Here is a 21,035-nt window from a genome sequence, read left to right on the forward strand (position 1 = left end):
TACATGTTCGTCACTGTTTCCAATTCTTGGGCTGTCCCTGTCAATGGGAGCAGCCAAAAGCCTGGATGTGGCTTGGTCCTCTTACCTGCAGTCTCATTACAGATAAAATTAATAACAGTCATACGCTGGAAACCAGAGCTGCAAATTTCTCCCCCTGGGTATGTCAACGTTATGTCACCATCAGAATATCTGTAGGGAAAAAGATGGCTAAGAAAGCATTCCAATAAACAATGGACACACACATAAGAAGAAACCCACATGGCTAAAACACAAATACTTAGCAAAATCAAAAAGCCACTGACAAACATTGACTAACCTACATTTCCAACGTAAGCTGATCTATCACTAGAATTGACAACATACTGAATACATCATTAAACGGATCTTCTAGGTCTAAAGAAACTGGTGGAATTAGTTTGAAAATTCATGTAGGAATAGATATGAGGGGCGTTCTTTAAAGATTTCCCTTGACCCACTTCCTGTGGACTGAGAGCAATGAAAGTTGGCACAGTTATTAGTCATTCTCTACATAGCTGCCACCTAGGGATTCAATGTCCACCTACCCAGCCTGCTTGACTGCGGCAGCTTGTACTGAGCAGTGTGAGATCTCAGCAGCGTGGAGGATGGACACTGGGATGCTTATGAATCAGGTTACGCGTGTTGAGAAAGAAGATAAACTTTTTTTTTTTTTTTAAAGTATTATCCATTCTGACATGGATTTTCAGTTGCATTACTGACAAAACACTTGTTCATAGGTGTTCACATGGCAACTTGAAAAGAGCAATATATCTGACAAAGAGCTGAAATTGAGACTATAATTGTAAAAACAGATTGAGTAAAATACATTTGATAAGTGATGTACAGGACAAACTGGTTGTACCCATGTACTTAGGCCTCATTCAGACATCTGTTTTTCACATACGTGTTATATCTGTGGTTTACACAGACTGAACACTTATTAATTATAATCTATGGAGCTGTTCACATGTAAAGGAGATCTGTCCAGTTATTTTGAGCGCCATGGATGAAAATCACTGACACAAGTCTACGTGTCCATGAGATTCCCAGACAGCACATGCGTGGCATCAGTGTGCAGTCTATGTGCTGTCTGTGAGTAACAGTGAAATGAATAGGAGAAGCTTTGTAATATATTTATCCATACGTGAAAATCACTGATGAAACACGGATGGTAAAACCTGACACTGACCAAACACTGATGAAAATAATTGGATGTTTTTTTGTGCATGAAAAATCCCTGACATCTGAATGAGGCCTTTAAACAGGTTACCCCCAACATGTAAACGAAACTACTTAGAAATTTATATAAGGAACGTAGCCCCTATAAATATCGTACCAGCAGTAAGCATTTAATGGCAGAGAAATCAATTTATTGCATATACTAATAAGGGAACTTGGGTGCACCGTTGGAGTGACCAATGGCTCAGTGCACAGTTACGCTCATCAATATACAGTTCAAGCACATTCTCTGATTGATCACGCTCATTTGCCCAGAGCAAGTGCTGCCTGAAGTTAATCTGCGTTCCTGTATGTGTGCACAAACACTGGAAGAAACTATCAGCATGCACACAAGATCAATCTGGGCACGGGCCCGCTCTGATCCCTAGCTCACTACACTTCAAGTTTCAGTAAAACTAGTAGTGGCTGCAGACAGGAGCTATGGATCAGCATGTATTCACAGCATCACCGTGTGAGTGCCATCGGGCTCCTAAAGTGTGATTGCGCATGCGCAGAGATTCGGATTGAGTTCAGGCAGCGCTTGCTATGAGCAAGCAAGCCACTAATACACCAAACTGTATATAGCTGGTACAGACCGGGGAAAGTGCAGCCAGCATGCCACATCCGGCCCTCTGGCTGTTCTAGCATGGCTCGTGGACCGAGACAGCCGAGAGACAGAAAACAGTGGAATACGGTCCGCACCATGCCCTCTGCTGCCCGTCCGCACACTGTCACCACTATCCGCATCCTCGAGATGCGGGTAGAGGTTAATACATTGGTGAAGTACGGGGCCACTGGCTCCTTCTTCCACCAATCAGCGTGTGAGCCAGCAGATGCGATGACATAATTTCATTGTGCTTCTGCTGGCTGAGACTCAATGCGCAGGAGACAGGAACAGGGGGAACCGGAGCGAAATGAGTATGTTTTGTTTTGTTTTTTTCCCTTTCTTTCAGATGTGTATGGGATATTTACATTTATATAGGGAGGCTGTGTGGGGGCTCATGCTGTATATAGGGAGGCTGTGTGGGGGCTCATGCTGTATATAGGGAGGCTGTGTGGGGGCTCATGCTGTATATAGGGAGGCTGTGTGGGGGCTCATGCTGTATATAGGGAGGCTGTGTGGGGGCTCATGCTGTATATAGGGAGGCTGTGTGGGGGCTCATGCTGTATATAGGGAGGCTGTGTGGGGGCTCATGCTGTATATAGGGAGGCTGTGTGGGGGCTCATGCATATAGGGAGGCTGTGTGGGGGCTCATGCTGTATATAGGGAGGCTGTGTGGGGGCTCATGCTGTATATAGGGAGGCTGTGTGGGGGCTCATGCTGTATATAGGGAGGCTGTGTGGGGGCTCATGCTGTATTATAGGGAGGATGTGTGAGGGCTCATGCTCTATATAGGGGGATGCCAGCTTACTTAATTCTGCTCAATAATAAGGGACTATATAAAAATAATAATTAGAATTGTAATTAATATGCTAATATTAAATATTGAGCATAATTCATTTGAGCATATTGGTTAGTCCCTCCACAACAGTCACGGTCTGTCGTGGCCCCTCGGGAAAATTGTCCACCTATGCGCTGGTATGATTTTTATAGGGGCCAAATACCCTATATAAGTGATTAAGTAGTTCAATTTGCACCTTGGTGGTGAAAGACTATCTTAAAAGGAGTTTTCCTACGTAAAGTACATTTTAATTAATAGATATTGGAATAATAAGTTCCACAATTGGAGGTGTTAAATTTTTTTTTTTTTTCCTGTGCCGAGATGATCTTATAAATGTGCCCCTGCTGTGTACTGTGTAATGGCTGTGTCTGACCATGCAGGAACATGGTCTGATCATACCACAGCTCCTGGGCAGGGGAGGACACTAAAGAGTATACAGACAGGACAACATGGGATCACAGAGGATTCTTTTTGTGAGGTAAAACATTTCACTGCCTATTTTTATCCAATGTTTTACCTCAAACAAAGAATCAGCTGCGATCCCATGCAGGCCTGTCTGTATACTCTCTTTTGCATCCTCCCCAGCCCAGAAGCTGTGGAATGATCAAACCATGATCCAGCAGGTTAGACAGCCATTACACAGTACACAGGAGAGGTACATTAATAAAACTAAAAAAAAAATGGTTCTGTGCTGAAATAAACACATCCAATTGTGGAACTTATTACTATTCAAAGATCTATTGATTAAAATATTTATAAAAATTAACTTTGTTCGTTGGACACCCCCTTTAAGTATGGGATACTTTACAATATACACTGCTCAAAAAATAAAGGGAACACTCAAATAACACATTCTAGATCTGAATGAATGAAATATTCTCATTGAATACTTTGTTCTGCACAAAGTTGAATGTGCTGACAACAAAATTAGACAAAAAACATCAATGGAAATCAAATTTATTAACCAATGGAGGCCTGGATTTGGAGTGACCCCCAAAAATTAAAGAGGAAAAACTCACTACAGGCTGATCCAACTTTGATGTAATGTTCTTAAAACAAGTCAAAATGAGTCTCAGTATTGTGTGCGGCCTCCACGTGCCTGTATGACCTCCCTACAACACCTGGGCATGCTCCTGATGAGGTTGAGGATGGTCTCCTGCGGGATCTCCTCCCAGACCTGGACTAAAGCATCCGCTAACTCCTGGACAGTCTGTGGTGCAACGTGACGTTGGTGGATGGAGCGAGACATGATGTCCCGGATGTGCTCAATCGGAGTCAGGTCTGGGGAACGGGAGGGCCAGTCCATAGCTTCAATGCATTCATCTTGCAGGAACTACTGACACACTCCAGCCACATGAGTCAGGCATTGTCCTGCATTAGGAGGAACCAGGGCCAACCGCACCAGCATATGGTCTCACAAGGGGTCTGGGGATCTCATCTCAGTACCCAATGGCAGTCAGGCTACCTATGGCGAGCACATGGAGGGCTGTGCGGCCCTCCAAGGAAATGACACCCCAAACCATTACTGACCCACTGCCAAACCGGTCATGTTGAAGGATGTTGCAGGCAGCAGATGGCTCTACACGGCATCTCCAGACTCTGTCATGTCTGTCACATGTGCTCAGTGAGAACCTGGTTTCATCTGTGAAGAGCACAGGGCACCCAGTGGCGACTTTGCCAATCCTGGTGTTCTGTGGCAAACACAATGCGTCCTGCACGGTGTTGGGCTGTGAGCACAACACCCATCTGTGGACGTCGGCCCCTCATACTACCCTCATGGAGTCGGCTTCTAACTGTTTGTGGAGACACATGCACATTTGTGGAGGTGGAGGTCATTTTGCAGGGCTCTGGCAGTGCTCCTCCTGTTCCTCCTTGCACAAAGGTGGAGGTAGCGGTCCTGCTGCTGGGTTGTTGCCCTCCTACGGCCCCCTCCACGTCTCCTAGTGTACTGGCCTGTCTCCTGGTAGCGCTGACAGATACAGCAAACATTCGTGCCACAGCTCGCATTGATGTGCCATCCTGGATGATCTAAGCAACTTCTGTGTGTTGTAGAGTCCGTCTCATGCTACCACGAGTGTGAAAAGCACAACCAACATTCAAAAGTGACCAAAACATGAGCCAGAAACATCTATTCAGTAGGACTATCAGCTGTGTATCCACCAGACTTCTGCACAACACAACTGATGGTCCCAACCCCATTTATAAGGCAAGAAATCCCACTTACTAAACCTGACAGGGCACACCTGTGAAGTGAAAACAATTTCTAGTGACTACCTCTTGAAGCTCATCAAGAGAATGCCAAGAATGTGCAAAGCAGTCATCAAAGCAAAAGGTGGCTACTTTGAAGAACCTAGAATATAAGACATATTTTCAGTTGTTTCACACTTTTTTGTTAAGTATATAATTCTACATGTGTTAATTCATAGTTTTGATGCCTTCAGTGTGAACGTACAATTTTCATAGTCATAAAATACAGAAAAATCTTTAAATGAGAAGGTGTGTCCAAACTTTTGGTCTCTACTGTATGTGGCGGTGGCTGTCTGGTTTACAACCAATTTGTAAGACATGTCAGATAATACCAATCTTTATAAAAAAAAAATTAAAAAAAAGATAGATCTTGAAAAATATCTAACATAGCTAATCCAATCAAACATAGTAATGGAAGATTATCTCAGTAGTAGGTAACATGTACATCTTACATACCTGAGAGTCTGGTTTTCAAAGGAACCTGCAGACTTAGAAAGGGTACTTGATATTTTCTTTTGGCAAGAAGAAACCGTGACACCTTCACATCCACCTACTGTTATCTTACCACACACATTGAGGTAATAAGTATATTCACTCTTTGGATCTTGCGTATGGTAAGGGTTTCCTTCAAGAAAAGCAAATTGTAATTATTATTAATAAAATTAAGGAAGTTTCCTTTCAGAAAATCTAGGTCACCAAGAGCAGTTTGTTATAATAAAAAAATTAAAAAAACACGAGCTACTGATAACATTTTATGTAGAAGGGGTGGGGTGGCGGAGAAGGGAGGACGGAGGGGAAGAACTCCTGGCCCTTCCTATCACTCCTGTGTACATAAACTCTTATCAGTAGCAGCTGCCATCTCCTATCTCAGTAATGTAACAATCTGTCTTCACTGAATACAGATTTTACTCAAGAATACAGAATTTTGAAAATGAATAATAAAACCAGGAGGAAAAAGAAGCAGATTTCTCGGATATGTTACACAGTCCCTATTTTTCCATGATCTATCGATTTATGAAATAAAAGATTTTTAAAAAAAAGTTACACTTTAACCCACATAGTGACATTTGATGTACAGTTACGTCATATGCCAGCTCCCTGACTTTACAGCGGGCTCAGGAGCTGAGCCCACGAATTTTTTTGGCAGATGATGACCGTGATATTCAGCCATCATCTGCCTCTAACATACCAAGTAGAGTGCCACTCGCAGCTGTAAAGCTGTCAAATGCCGCGGGGAGCTGATGAGTTACTATGGCAGACAGGGGTCTGCTGAAAAACTCTGTGCCTGTAATGACGGTACTACTGTGAATGCCAATGTCTGGCTGGTGATCAAAGGAGACTATGACAGTGATTTTTGCTATATACAGCAGTATTACGGTATTGATGTACATACCACAAGTGATCATACTAACACCGGTTCAGTTCCCTTAATAGGACCAACAAATAGAGTGAACAGTAAAAAAATAAGTTTTAAAAAAAATATGTATATACATAAAATCACTGAAAAAAAAAAAAGTGCGAAGGGGATTCAAGGGGGTTCCATATGCTGGATTGACTACCCCTATTGTGCTTTCCCTCTGATATATTCTACCTTATCTTTTTTCATCAGAATAGATATATTACATATCGTATTCTAAATACTTGAACAGATACATTTGAGTACTAACATGTCTTTTCCAGATATTGTGTTAAACTCATGCAGTCCTCCTTCACTTTTTAATGCATCTTCAATAAAGTTTGTTATACTTCAAGCATTATAAACTCCACGTGTGTTTCTCCGCTATTTAACATGTACAGTACAGACCAAAAGTTTGGACACACCTTCTCATTTAAAGATTTTTCTGTATTTTCATGACTTTGAAAATTGTACATTCACACTGAAGGCATCAAAACTATGAATTAACACATGTGGAATTATATACTTAACAAAAAAGTGTGAAACAACTGAAAATATGTCTTATATTCTAGGTTCTTCAAAGTAGCCACCTTTTGCTTTGATGACTGCTTTGCACACTCTTGGCATTCTCTTGATGAGCTTCAAGAGGTAGTCACCGGAAATGGTCTTCCAACAATCTTGAAGGAGTTCCCAGAGATGCTTAGCACTTGTTGGCCCTTTTGCCTTCACTCTGCTGTCCAGCTCACCCCAAACCATCTCGATTGGGTTCAGGTCTGGTGACTGTGGAGGCCAGGTCATCTGGCATAGCACCCCATCACTCTCCTTCTTGGTCAAATAGCCCTTACACAGCCTGGAGGTGTGTTTGCGGTCATTGTCCTGTTGAAAAATAAATGATGGTCCAACTAAACACAAACCGGATGGAATAGCATGCCGCTGCAAGATGCTGTTGTAGCCATGCTGGTTCAGTATGCCTTCAATTTTGAATAAATCCCCAACAGTGTCACCAGCAAAGCCCCCCCACACCATCACACCTCCTCCTCCATGCTTCACGGTGGGAACCAGGCATATAGAGTCCATTCGTTCACCTTTTCTGCGTCGCACAAAGACACGGTGGTTGGAACAAAAGATCTCAAATTTGGACTCATCAGACCAAAGCACAGATTTCCACTGGTCTAATGTCCATTCCTTGTGTTCTTTAGCCCAAACAAGTCTCTTCTGCTTGTTGCCTGTCCTTAGCAGTGGTTTCCTAGCAGCTATTTTACCATGAAGGCCTGCTGCACAAAGTCTCCTCTTAACAGTTGTTGAAGAGATGTGTCTGCTGCTAGAACTCTATGTGGTTTTGACCGGGTCTCTAATCTGAGCTGCTGTTAACCTGCGATTTCTGAGGCTGGTGACTCGGATAAACTTATCCTCAGAAGCAGAGGTGACTCTTGGTCTTCCTTTCCTGGGGCGGTCCTCATGTGAGCCAGTTTCTTTGTAGCGCTTGATGGTTTTTGCAACTGCACTTGGGGACACTTTCAAAGTTTTCCCAATTTTTCGGACTGACTGACCTTCATTTCTTAAAGTAATGATGGCCACTCGTTTTTCTTTACTTAGCTGCTTTTTTCTTGCCATAATACAAATTCTAACAGTCTATTCAGTAGGACTATCAGCTGTGTATCCACCAGACTTCTGCACAACACAACTGATGGTCCCAACCCCATTTATAAGGCAAGAAATCCCACTTATTAAACCTGACAGGGCACACCTGTGAAGTGAAAACCATTTCTGGTGACTACCTCTTGAAGCTCATCAAGAGAATGCCAAGAGTGTGCAAAGCAATCATCAAAGCAAAAGGTGGCTACTTTGAAGAACCTAGAATAGAAGACATATTTTCAGTTGTTTCACACTTTTTTTGTTAAGTATATAATTCCACATGTGTTAATTCATAGTTTTGATGCCTTCAGTGTGAATGTACAATTTTCATAGTCATGAAAATACAGAAAAATCTTTAAATGAGAAGGTGTGTCCAAACTTTTGGTCTGTACTGTACATATAGAGCCTGGTGTAGGTGGGCTTCGCTATCTGAGCTCTGCTACATCTAAGAACTCGGATTGTGTTACAACTGCTGCACCCAGTAAAGTAAGTGATACATCGTTGGATTCAGAGTCTTTCTCTACATTATGCTGCTCTCAGATGAAGTAGCGAAAACCTGGTGATAGATTCCCTTTAAGACTACACTAAACAGTCTACTGCAGCCAATCACTGGACTTAGCTGTGTAGACTATGCTGATGTCATGATCTGTTGTGCCCGGGGATTTGCTTCTAGCAGTCTTGAGCGCTGTAGTTGTGATATCACTGCTGCGGCCCAGCAACAAAGACCGAAGCAGAGGCAAACATGCTCTCCATGATTGACATAAAAGGACTAGTACTTTCATCAGATAGGGTTAAGGTCAGTGTAGAATTCAGAAATTTGTCTGAATTTAAATAACATTAAGGTCATTGTTTTGATAATATGAATGCGCTTTTGTTAGAAAACGTGATGGCCATTTTAGTTACAACTGTTGACATATGACCTGAGTGTGCAGGGCATCTACTCTGGGTATCACTGCTGATTGGTGGCAGGAAATGGTTAAACATCGACTTCCGTTTGTCATGCAGTCAACTGGTTTGTCCCTGGCCAAATATACAATCATGATTTAAGATACATGATTAAAACAGTCATCTGCTGGGAAAGATGCGGCCTCGGCGTGCGAGCCTGCATCAAATTCAGGGACATGACCTGTCAATAAGTGGTTAACAGCTGCAAAATTCATTTCCCATAAATGAGGCTTAATTTTTATTTATTTTTTTCTCTTTGCTAATATCGGGTGTAAATAAGAAAAATAGGACATGCTTATATATTTTTAAGGGTTTTTTTCTCTTTTTTTTTTTTTTTTTTTTTTACAACCACTAAAAAACATTTTTAAATTGAATTCTGTAGAAATTATCTTTATATATTTGATTTTTTAAGGAGGCGGGGATAGAAATAGCAAATTCAAATAGGTCTTAAGGCTTTTTTTCTTCTTCTTTATTAAAAAACAGTATCCCCCCCATAAAGTTTACATGACACATGGGGGGGGGGGGGCGCATTTTAACATATCAAGACATCCTTTTTATTGCCGATTTACCCTAGTAGAATCTTAGCCTCAGTTACAAGGAAAATTCAGCCTAATAGCTGCACAGCAGGGCTGGATGCGTCTCCTCGCATGATCACTGGGTCTGGAGGAGGAAGCACTGGCAGTGCTTCCTATACTGTATATACAGGGCTTGTTCACTGCTGTGTCTACAATGATCAGGGGGGCAAAGATGGTAATAAACCTTCTCTATGGGAAGTCTCCTCTGGCACGATTACGTGTGGCTGCTATACCATGCAGTGACATTTTAGAATGTCACTGAAGATAATATATATTGCAGACCACGTGGACATTTATAGTCTATGGGCAGGCAGAACTGGTTATCTATTTGTCTATGTCAACCAAACAAGTATGGTCTTTCAGTGCATTTAAACAGTTTTTAACCAAAATTTAACTTTGCTGGTATCTTTAAAGAAAACCAAATTAACCATGTTTTCATTTCAATCAATTGAATGCTTTATTAAAAAACTGAAAAACTAAAATGAAGTTTTACCTGATTTTTCTGTGAGTGGAGTCAAGTCAATTGAAATTCCCCTTTCCTTATTGATGAGTGTACAATTGTCACTTTCCAAGTATTCTGTGTGACAAGCATTCTCTGTGACCCATTCTACCTCATAGCGACAATTGCTGCTTGCAGTTAGTTTGGGGTCAGTAACCTACAACAAAATGAAATTATTTTGTACAAGCTTTAAAACACACAACAGAAGCTGATGTGGCACTCATTCAGAACCCAAAACAAGGCATAGCAAACCCAGATAAGCAGAACACTAAAAATAATAAGGAAAACTTAACATATCTACTTTACATCAGCATCATTGTTGAAACTTTGCTAGAAATATAAAATGGTTAAAAGACATGTGACCCAATTTTAAAAACTGCACCCATCAAGGTATTCAAAGTTGCATTTAGGGAGTTGATTAGCCCTTCAGGTGCTTCATAGAAATTAAAGCAAAGTGGAAGCAAAAATTGAAAAACTTATTTCCCACAAAAAGGTTACTTTAGAACCCAATTTTTTCAATTTCACACGGGGTAAAAAGGAGAAAATGGATCCTCAATTTGTTGTTCAATTTCTCCAGAATATTATGACACCCCACATGTGCTCAGAAACAACTGTTGTTTGGGAAAACGGCAGGGCATTGGAAAGGATGGAGCGAGTTTTAAAATTTTGTAGCACAATTTTGGCTACAACAGATTGCAAATACCTTGTCACATTTGAAGAGCCCCTAACATGCCAAAACAGCATAAACCCCCACAAGTGACCCCATTATGGAAACTGCGCTCTCCCAAGTAATTAATCTAGGGGTGTGGTGAGCATATTGAACCCACATTTGCTTCAGAAAATTTTATAACATTGGGACGTAAAAAGGAAAGCTTACATTTTTTCCACAAAAACTTTTCTATATCCCCCAATTTTTCTTTTTAAGGCTATGTGCCCACGATGCAGAAATGCTCCGGATTTTTCCGGAGCGTTTCTGCATCTCCCTGGCAGAAAAAAAGCATGCGGATTGTACAGGCGGATTGTACATGCGGATTGTACAGGCGGATTGTACAGGCGGATTGTACATGCGTTTTTCCTGCCAGGGACATGCGGATGTGAAGCGTTCTTCACTTGCATTTCCACATGCGGGTTGTCAAGCGCTTTCCAAGCAATTTTAGCATCACTTGGAAAGTGCTTGTCAACTTGGTCACACTATATAAATCCATGCAACAGGCATGGATTTATATAGTGTGACCCCAAAGAATGGTTAAAAATAAAAAAATAAATCTATACTTACCTTCCGATGGCCCCCGGAGTCTTGCTTCACTCTGTCCTGGCTGCTGGCAGATCGCAGTACACTGAAGGACCTGCCGTCACATGAGTATGATGTCAGAGCAGGTCCTTCAGTCCATCGCGAGCTGCCAGCATGGGAGGACGAGCGCAGCGGGGGCCATCGGAAGGTAAAAATAACATTTATTTTTTATTTTATTCTTTTTTTCACAGGTTCTATGGTACTCCGGTCCGGAAGAGAGTCTCCTGTCCTCCACACCCGGGTACCATCCGCACATTGGAACACATGGAATCCGCATCTACATATGCAGTGATGCGGAATCCATGCGTTCCAATGCAAGTCAATGGCGGCGAAAACGCAGCTCTTCCGCAAAATGAATGGACATGCTGCATTTTTTTCCGTAATGATAATCCGCAGGGGAAATTTCCGCAGCATGTGCACAGCACATGCGGATTATCATTGGGGAACATGGCAGGCCTTCTACCATGCGTTTTTTAAGCGTTTCTGCAGCGTTTTTGCCGCTGCGGAAACGCTTAAAAAACGCATTGTGGGCACACAGCCTTAGAAGAAATTTGTTGTGCAATTTCTCCTGACTGCACTGATACCTTACATGTGGTTAGAAACTGCTTGAACGGTAAACTGTCGAGCTCCAAAAAGAAAGAGAAATGTTTGGGAGCACAAACTACGTCGCAATTGCACAGCCCCTGTAGTGCCAAAACAGAGCACAAGGACTGTGTTACAGCAGGGAGCTTCACATTGCTGCGTAACATACTGTCCTACACAAGATAGGGGGGAGCAGTGAGGAGCAGCTCCTGTCACACTGAATTACAAGTGATCTATAGATAATAGAAGTGCACTAGGCATCTCATCTTTATAGTTCTGAGGGCACGGGTAGTACAAAAATGTTTTTTTCTCCTTGGAGTACCCCTTTAAGTGTTATATAAGGCCATCTGTACAATGTTTACATACCGCTTTTGGTACCACATTTTTGTTTTCCACATTCATTATAAGGTTGGAGGGCTTAATTATAAAGATCAAACTCCTGCGATATTCTTATTGTACCTCAGGACGCAGTATGGTTTGGAGATCTGTGTAGTGTTACCTCGTACAGCGGTGAGAGTGCTGCAATTGCCATGAATTGTGGTAAAATAAGTACATCTCTTTTGTACTTATATTTATTTAACCAACTGCAAGTTGTCGCTAGATTGAGCCATGTTCTCACCCTCTCTTAGCATTACTGTCTCCATAAAAAGTTACTGTCATTATGCAAACTATATGTTAAGAAAAGTTAGAGAACTTTCAAAAAAGTCATCCAGAGTAAAAAGTTAATATAAAATGTGCTTTGTTCATTAATTAGAAGTGTCTCATGATTGGTTAAAGGGATCTCAGCCAGGTATGTTAGCTTCTGAAACGCTGCAGTGTTTCAGAGAAAAAAACGGTTTCACAGCCACCGAAGACCGAGCCGCACAGGAGACTAGTTAGACAATTGGGTCCCGGCAGCTTCTCCTTGCCCTCAGCCAGTGGCTGATAGGTCTCTCCCTATAAGCACATGCAGGGAGAGGCCCATCAATCCAGAGCAGCAGGCGGGGAAACCCCACCGGGGACCGCCTATCCGACTAGTCTCCTGTGAGGCTCGGTCCCCAGCAGCTATTAAAGGAGTTGTCTACTACTTTTTAAGAGTCCCCAATGTAATAACCCAGTGATTATAAGACGTTTTGTAAACACCTTGCTGTGTCCATCTTGCCTGTGAGCGGCGCTTTCACTGGCCGCTCACAGGCATCACGTGACCCCTGCTGATGTCACGTCAAGTTCCAGCTGCAGCCAGGGGTGACATACTTTTGCTTTCCACGATGAGTGATGGGCTGTGGGCGGGGTAAGTCCGCCCACGGCCCAGCATCCACCGCGGGGATAGCGTCACTCATGTTATGCCTCACTTGAAGCGACAGCAGCAGGGGGTCAAGTGATGCCTGTGAGCGACCAAGGATAGCGCCACTCACAGGCAAGAAGGACACAGCAAGGTATTTACAAAACGTCTTATAACCACTGGGTTAATACATCGGGGGACTCATAAAAATAGTGGACAACTCCTTTAAATCTGCTCTTCTCTGAAATGCCACAGCGTTTTAGAGTCAAACATACCTGGCTGAGATCATACAGCCAGTGCCTGATACATGTTGCCTGTGGATCGGACAGCAAGTATCAGCTGTCAGGTTCACTTTAAGGAGGTTGTCCAGTAAATTAAGTTATCCTCTATCCACAGGATAGGTGATAACATAGATAGGTGGGGGGCTCGACAGCTAGGACCCACAAAGATTGGCAGAACGTCACACTTTTATCGATCTTATTCTGATTTAGAATGGAGCAGTAGTGCACATGCCCAACTGCAGCTCCATTATTTATTTATTTTACTCACTTATAAAGTGCCATTAATTCCACAGCGCTTTAGACATTATCATCACTGTCCCCATTGGGGCTCACAATGTTGACTCCCTATCAGTATGTGTCTTTGGAGTGTGGGAGGAAACCAGAGAACCCGGAGGAAATCCACGCAAACACGGGGAGAACATACAAACTCCTTACAGAGGAGGATGTCAAGAACTGCACATGGCTTTTTCCAGCAGACCATAGAAAATTAATAGAAAGGCTCTTGGGCATGAGCCCCACAGCTCCACGTAATGGGGATAGACGTGCACTGAGCTGCCAATCAGTACGAGTACCAAGGGTTGGACCCCCACCAAGCTATAAGTTATCACCTGTATTATGGATAGGTGATAAATTATCTTCAATGCACAAGCCTTTTCACTTTTCTTAGGTTTCAAGTGCTACAAATATGCAGAAGATGATCAGAAACCACTTCTAGATTTATATAAATAGATTTATAAACCTATATACTGTATGTCTTCTAATTAATAATCTTGCCTCAATGTATCATCAATAACTGAAAATACAACAAAGTGAATTTCTGTGATACAGGAATACATTACCCATATTTACAGGGCTTTGCCTGCCTTTCTGTTTTTTCTTTTTAGTTCCGGCGCACCAAAACATTTTTACTTATTGAATGGACATTGTTACTGTATATCCTAAAAAGTTCCACTCACCTCGGTTCCAGCTGATGGACAGGTAAATATTATTTTAACTGTTGGAGAATGGCCATTACAAAACTCAGGTGTCTTGTCCGTTTCATACTGAAGAACCAGTCTACGACAACAAAAAGATTCTTATTCAGGTGGCACAAAAAGGTGATCAGGGATAAATACTGGTGAGGGATAAACAGTGGGGACTCCCGCGGACTACTAATTGCCACAAAAATAGATATCCTACCCTGCCAAAGACATGCACACTCAAGTCTGTAGGGAGTGCATGTTTTTGCAAGGGTAAGAGGAATAAGCCATCGCAAGATACCACTGGCAACATATCTCCTACGAAATAAGACATGCTCAAATTTCATTTCTCCAATACAATCTCTCAGGAAAGAGATGGTCAGCTGGTCTTGCCAAAATCGTTTGGTTTAACCAACATTATTGTAATGCATGCAAATAAGTCATTGGACACCGTCAGACCTAATATGTACTGAAGCATGTTCTTTGTTCAAAGTTCACAAATCATAGATTTCCAATTTGGAGGCAAAGGAGGCCAAAGGTTGTTATTTATAAGCAAAATTATTTTGGACAAATTTAGTGTTTATTTCTTAAGAAAATCAAACAGGTATATTTTAAAGAGAACCTATCAGCAACATTTTACTAAGTAAAAGTACAGACAGGGCCTTATTGGCGCTATCATACTGATTAAAATGATACCTCAGGTGAAAAAATCTATTTTGTAGATTTTATTTAATCCATGTTTGAAGTTTCCTTCTATTCAGCTCTTCGTGCATAAGGGTGGGCCTGTGGGTAGGGTCTTCAGCTTTGTTTTATCTCCTCAGCTGTGTGTGGGTGTCTTTTCTTATTTTTTATTTAAAGTTTTACGCCATACTAGCCACAGGCGGCGCTGGCACAGATTGAGTTCTCGGAAGTCATTAGGAAAATGGCGCTGGTGGCTGCGTATGCGTAGATTGCTCAGTGCCACCGACACAATTTCACTGAAGCCAACCACTGGTCCTAACCGCGGGCAGTGCTAGCGCACATTGATCTAATGGTGGGCTTCACTAAAATGGCACCAGCAGCACGGATCAATCTAAGTATGTGCAGCCATCAGCACTATTTTCCTGAAGACTTCCAAGAGCTCATTTTGTGCAATCCACGGCTAGGACGGTGCAGGCGCAAAATTTGAATCATAGAATGTTAGATTTGGAGGGGACCTTCAGGGTCATCTGGTCTAACCCCCTGCTCAATGCAGGATTCACTAAACCATCTCAGACAGATGTCTGTCCAGTCTCTGTTTGAAGACTTCCAGTGAAGGTAAACTCACCTCTCATGGCAGTCTGTTCCACTCATTGATCACCCTTGCTGTCAAAAAGTTTTTTCTAATATCTAATCTGTATCTTCTCCCTTTCAGTTTAATCCCATTGCTTCTCATGTTTCCATGTGCAAATGAGAATAAAGCTGATCCCTCTACAGTGTGATAGCCCATGAGATATTTGTAGACAGCTATTAAGTCTCCTCTCAGTCTTCTCTTTTGCAAGCTAAACATTTCCAAATTCCCTAACCGTTCCTTATAGGACATTGTTTGCAGACCGGTCACCATTCTGGTCGCTCTTCCCTGAACTTGCTCCAGTTTCTTCATGTCTTTTTTAAGATGTGGTGCCCAGAACTGGACACCGTATTCTAGTTCACACCTGAACTAAGAGGAGTAGAGGGGGATAATTACTTCACATGATCTAGTCTGTATGCTTCTGCTAATGTAACCCAGAATTGTGTTTGCCTTTTTTGCTGCTGCATCCCACTGTTGACTCATGTTCAGTCTGTGATCTTAGTATACCCAAGTCTTTTTCACACGTGTTGTTGCTTAGCCCTATTCCTCCCATTCTGTATATGTTTTTTTACATTCTTCTTGCCCAGATATAGGACTTTGCATTTCTCCTTGTTAAAAAACATTGTGTTAGTTGCTGCCCACAGTTCCAGTTTGTTTAGATTTGTTTGAATCCCTTCTCTCTCTTCTCTAGTATCACCTATCCCTCCTTAGCTTTGTGTCATCAGCAAATTTAATCAGTTTACCCTCAATTTCTTCATCTAAATCATTGATAAAGATGTTAAACAACACAGGACCCAGGACAGAGCCTTGTAGTACTCCACTTGAGACATTCTTCCAACTGGATGTGCAATGATTTATGACCACTCTTTGACTCTGATCACTAAGCCAGTCGCCTTGTCCATTCCATAGTTGGTCATTTTTTCAATAAGGATGGTATGAGATACTTTGTCAAATGCTTTGCTGAAGTCAAGATATACTATATCTACCTCATTTCCGTGATCCACCCAGTCAGTGATTCTGCTATAGAAGGAAATTATGTTAGTCTGACATGACTTATTAGTTACAAACCCATGTTGGCTCTGGTTAATCACTTAATTCTCATAAAAAGGTACTTGCATACATGTTGTTTAATAATTTGTTCAATGATCTTTCCTGGTATAGAAGTAAGGCTCACAGGCCTATAGTTCCCTTGGTCCACCTTCTTCGCCTTTTTGAAGATATGGAACAAGAAATACAACCATAGACAGCGGAGGGGACAGAACAAAGCTGAAGACCGTACCCACAGTCGCACCCACTGGCCCGCTCCGATGCACCAAGATATAAATACAAGGAAACTTCAAACACTGATTAAAGAAGATCTACAAAACTGATTTCTTCACCTGAGGTATCATTTTAATCAGTATGACCATATGTCAATTTGGCCGGTCTGTAATTTACTTAGTAAAATGCTGCCGACAGATTCTCTTTAAACATAATTATTAGGCACTTGCATTGCTCTACTGTTGGGAAGATCAACACTATGGTTTGCTATTAACAATTAACACCTAGTTGCTGGATGGAATCTAAAGTTCCCCTAGCATTTTGTAATCATGGCAATGTTATTTAAATGATATTGGGGCAATTTACGGTTTGTGAAAAAGGAAATCACCAGCTCATTTATGTATCAAGCTGTAGATTTTGGAGAGCCTGGAGCAGAAGCCGTTGCAAGTCGATCAATTGAAAATGTTTAATAAGTATAGCGTTTGAAACGCGTTAATGATTAAATATCCATTCACCACTCTATGGATTTTAAGGTTTGAAATAAAGTGCTAATTTTAACCCATTTGGATCAATCTGGAGAACCCTACCTGTTTTTTCAATAAAATACTATTACAGGATGAAGTACATGTATCAGAGACACTACAAAAATTAAGTATGTAAGAAAGTACCTGTCTTTATCATAGGAGGCTAGAGGATCTTTTAGTTGTCCAACATCATAAACTTCACCATCCTTTATAAGGCAAGCAGCACTCAATGGAGGACAGGTTGTGGTTTCTCCCACAGAGATGCCTGATAAGAATAATAAAATAATAAAAGGTCAGCAAGTTTTGCAACACATCTGTCGCACATAAATCTTAACAGAAAATTTCTTGTCAAACCAGTTCAGGAAAAAAAAAAAAAAACAACAAGCCAGAGAATGTGGTGAACAAATTAAAGGAAAAATTCAACAGTTATACTTTCCAATGACGCAGATTAAAGGTGAGCAGATATTTCAAGTTTGCCAGCTATTTTCTGTCTAGCTGGAGCCAGATTATCTGCCAACCGCCCCTATTCCACCTCCTAGGGCATTTGAAGTTTTAGGTCAAGTAGTCAACCTCCCACTTGAGAAACACCAGTGTTAATGGCTAGAATTAGTAATATCTGCTTTGCATTAAACAGATTTTTAATTTTTAGTTTTTTTTCAGACCTTTGGTTTTTACTTGATAAAATGATACTGACTCCACAGCCCTGGGAGTAACTAAGCCAAACCTGCGACTCCGACTCCTCAATTTCCCTTACACCAACTCCGACTGACATATATTTCAGACAGACAGACAGATAGATAGATAGATAGATAGATAGATAGATAGATAGATAGATAGATAGATAGATAGATAGATAGATAGATAGATAGATAGATAAGTTCTAGGTCGCTTTTCTTTGTACATCGCTCATATTGGACAAACCATCAGAAAATAAGGCTTTCAGTACCTTCTCTATTCTGAGGACTCCCAATTATACACATCTTCTGACAAGCAGCACTCCCTCTGTTTTAGGGTAATGAATCCTTTCTTCACACCTTACAGCCAAATCACTCACAAGCTCATGTCACCTGAACCTCAAACACATGTAAAAATCCTCCCTTTTCTAACCTATAAAACTGAAAACTCTTACAGTCGCTCTTATTCATTCTCATCTTGAAACTCATTACCAAGAGGTCTTCCATTTACTAAACTGCCTCCTCTTCAATCCATCCTGAATGCAGCAGCCAGGCTCATATCTGTCCAGTTGCTACACAGATGCCTCTATCCTGTTCCCGACATTGCACCAGTTGCTAATTAGCTACAGAACACAAACACACCATAATCACCCATAAATCTGTCCACAGTTCTGCTTCACCCTATATTCTCCCTCATCTGTCTACCACCCTACCCAAGTACTCCATTCTGCGAATGATATAGGACTAACACCCTTCATAATCTAAACCTCTCACTACCCTCTCAAAGATTTTTCTCATGCTTCACCAGTTCTCTGAAATGTGCTACCCCAGACAATTCGGGAAATGCCAAGTATCCACAGTTATAAGTGTGCCCTAAAACACAGCTTTTTAGACGGTCCCATCACATCACCTTGCAAATCTAAGTGTTCTTATTTCTTCTTTCCTACATTTTGCTCAGAATCTGGTCCTGTCTCCTGTTCCCACACATTCCATACACTTATAACTCTCTGTATCTGGATATATACAGATGCTGACAGGTGACCGATTCCTGTAGTTTTAACCAAATACTATTATTAAAAAGATAGTTAGACAACACAAAACAACCACTTTTTGCCTTTTGTGGCACCAATACTACCTTTTAGATTGTAAGCTCTTGTGAGCAGGGCTATCGTTCCTTGTTTGAATTGTTGAACTGTGTGTTACTCTGTAATGTATAATATGAATCTCCTGAATCGTAAAGTGTTGCAGAATATGTTGGCCCTATATAAGTAAATAGATAATTCTCCAGATGTTCCTAGCAGCAAAGGTGCCTGCCCATTTACAGAAGCTCGTAGCCCTACCTGTTTTCTAGCACCATGCCATCTGTTGTAAGTCTTGTTTAAGATTTGGTAGATATGCAGCCAGCTTATGCAACACAATGGCATCACACTACTGCTTAGCATGGTAAAAGGGCTGCTGGAACTTAAAGGGGTTGTCCGGTCTAAAATGATAAGTCTGCAGTCACGTAGTGTGACTGCAGACTTATGAATCCTGAAATAGCCGTGTATCAATTAAAATGTAACTTTTATTAATTATTTAGATAAAATTGTTAAAGTGAAAGTGCTCACAAACTTCACAGAATGACAACACTTCTCTCCAATGTCACACCTCATATGGATATACCAAATGTTCAAATGACCCATCAAGTGTTACTGGTCCAAAATACTCTCCTGGAAATATGGGAGATTTGTGTATGTATCGAGTAGGATAATCCTTATTACAATAGTCACTTAACAAAAAGCACCTAGTGAAACCTGACAATGACCGTACGGAACCTAAACAACCTCAATAATCAAATGAGGATAGGGATAAGTGTCAAATATATTAACAGATGCATATTGAACAGGAGAGATGTATAGGTAACATCAATATTACCAGACACGCAGCAAATTGTAGTGTTGGGATCCTCCCGTTATTGCCCCCTTCCCGGTTTGATAGGATATTTGCACAAACAAACCAATATTGGGTAGACTGGGAAATCACCCATACACTTCTTACTGACCCTACAACAAATATCCCCAGTTAATAAACATGGGTAGAATAGTAGGGAAACACAAATATTGTCAGAATAAACCAATCGATCTCACCCATGTCTGGAAGCGTCTATTGTCCAGTCTCCATTGTGGTGAGCATCGCATTATACGAGCTACCCGACGCGTTTCTTCATAATGATTCATCAGGGGGATAGGGTTCATAAATTTCCATCCATGTAGGAGCAATAAGTCTCCCCAGATATTGCTGCGCTGCTCAGAGCAGCGAATTATCGCAGTACATACTGCCTGCGCTGGGGGGAGTCATAAGTCTGCAGTCACACAGAATGACTGCAGACTTATTTTAGACCGGACAACCCCTTTAAGCTGGAATCACTTTTTAATGAGGAATAACTGGTAGTCAGTGTAGTTTATGGAAGTTATCGGCCGCTCTGTAGTGATTGATCAGTTGGGTATCACTGCCAGAGATAATGTGGATCTTTGAGGATTTCCGGTGTAGGCAAAGTTTAGTGACAAGAGGTTTAGGGATAATACCAGGAAAAAGAAGTAATAGCTGAAAATGAAGCCCAGCTGCCATATGTGTGTAATACATAACCTCTATGCACTAAGATCCCACAGTCTTTGGTTCCAGATAACAAAATCTAAATTTTACCAGAACAACTGTTTTCTGACCTTTCAGCTGGCACACACCTTACTGGATGTCTGTATGCCCTTTTCAGCAGTGAAATACAAACTGCAGCCCAATCTCACCGTATTGATTAACCGAGCTCTGCTATGGTCTCCACTGTGCGATCAGTTTCATTATGAAGAGGAATTTCTGACAAGCAAAACCATTGTGCTAAAAGCATTCTCTTGTGTTGATGGCTACTAAAATATCAATTACTAATGG

General features: G+C 41.5%; 1 protein-coding gene across 1 annotated transcript in view; it reads right to left on the reverse strand.

Annotated features, from left to right (window-relative positions):
- Window positions 1–21,035, reverse strand: part of IGF2R (insulin like growth factor 2 receptor) — a 209,529-nt gene that overhangs the window by 110,795 nt on the left and 77,699 nt on the right. The window contains exons 6-10 of the mRNA XM_073672755.1: window positions 17,587–17,707; window positions 14,347–14,446; window positions 9,970–10,132; window positions 5,382–5,550; window positions 86–189 (exon numbers count right to left, since the gene is read on the reverse strand). Coding sequence (XP_073528856.1) covers window positions 86–189; window positions 5,382–5,550; window positions 9,970–10,132; window positions 14,347–14,446; window positions 17,587–17,707 — 657 coding nt within the window. The remainder of the gene's footprint in view (window positions 1–85; window positions 190–5,381; window positions 5,551–9,969; window positions 10,133–14,346; window positions 14,447–17,586; window positions 17,708–21,035) is intronic.

This window comes from Phyllobates terribilis, unplaced genomic scaffold, assembly GCF_046119375.1.
Source record: "Phyllobates terribilis strain yellow unplaced genomic scaffold, ASM4611937v1 Scaffold_3__8_contigs__length_932513732, whole genome shotgun sequence".
Taxonomy (NCBI): Eukaryota; Metazoa; Chordata; class Amphibia; order Anura; family Dendrobatidae; genus Phyllobates; species Phyllobates terribilis.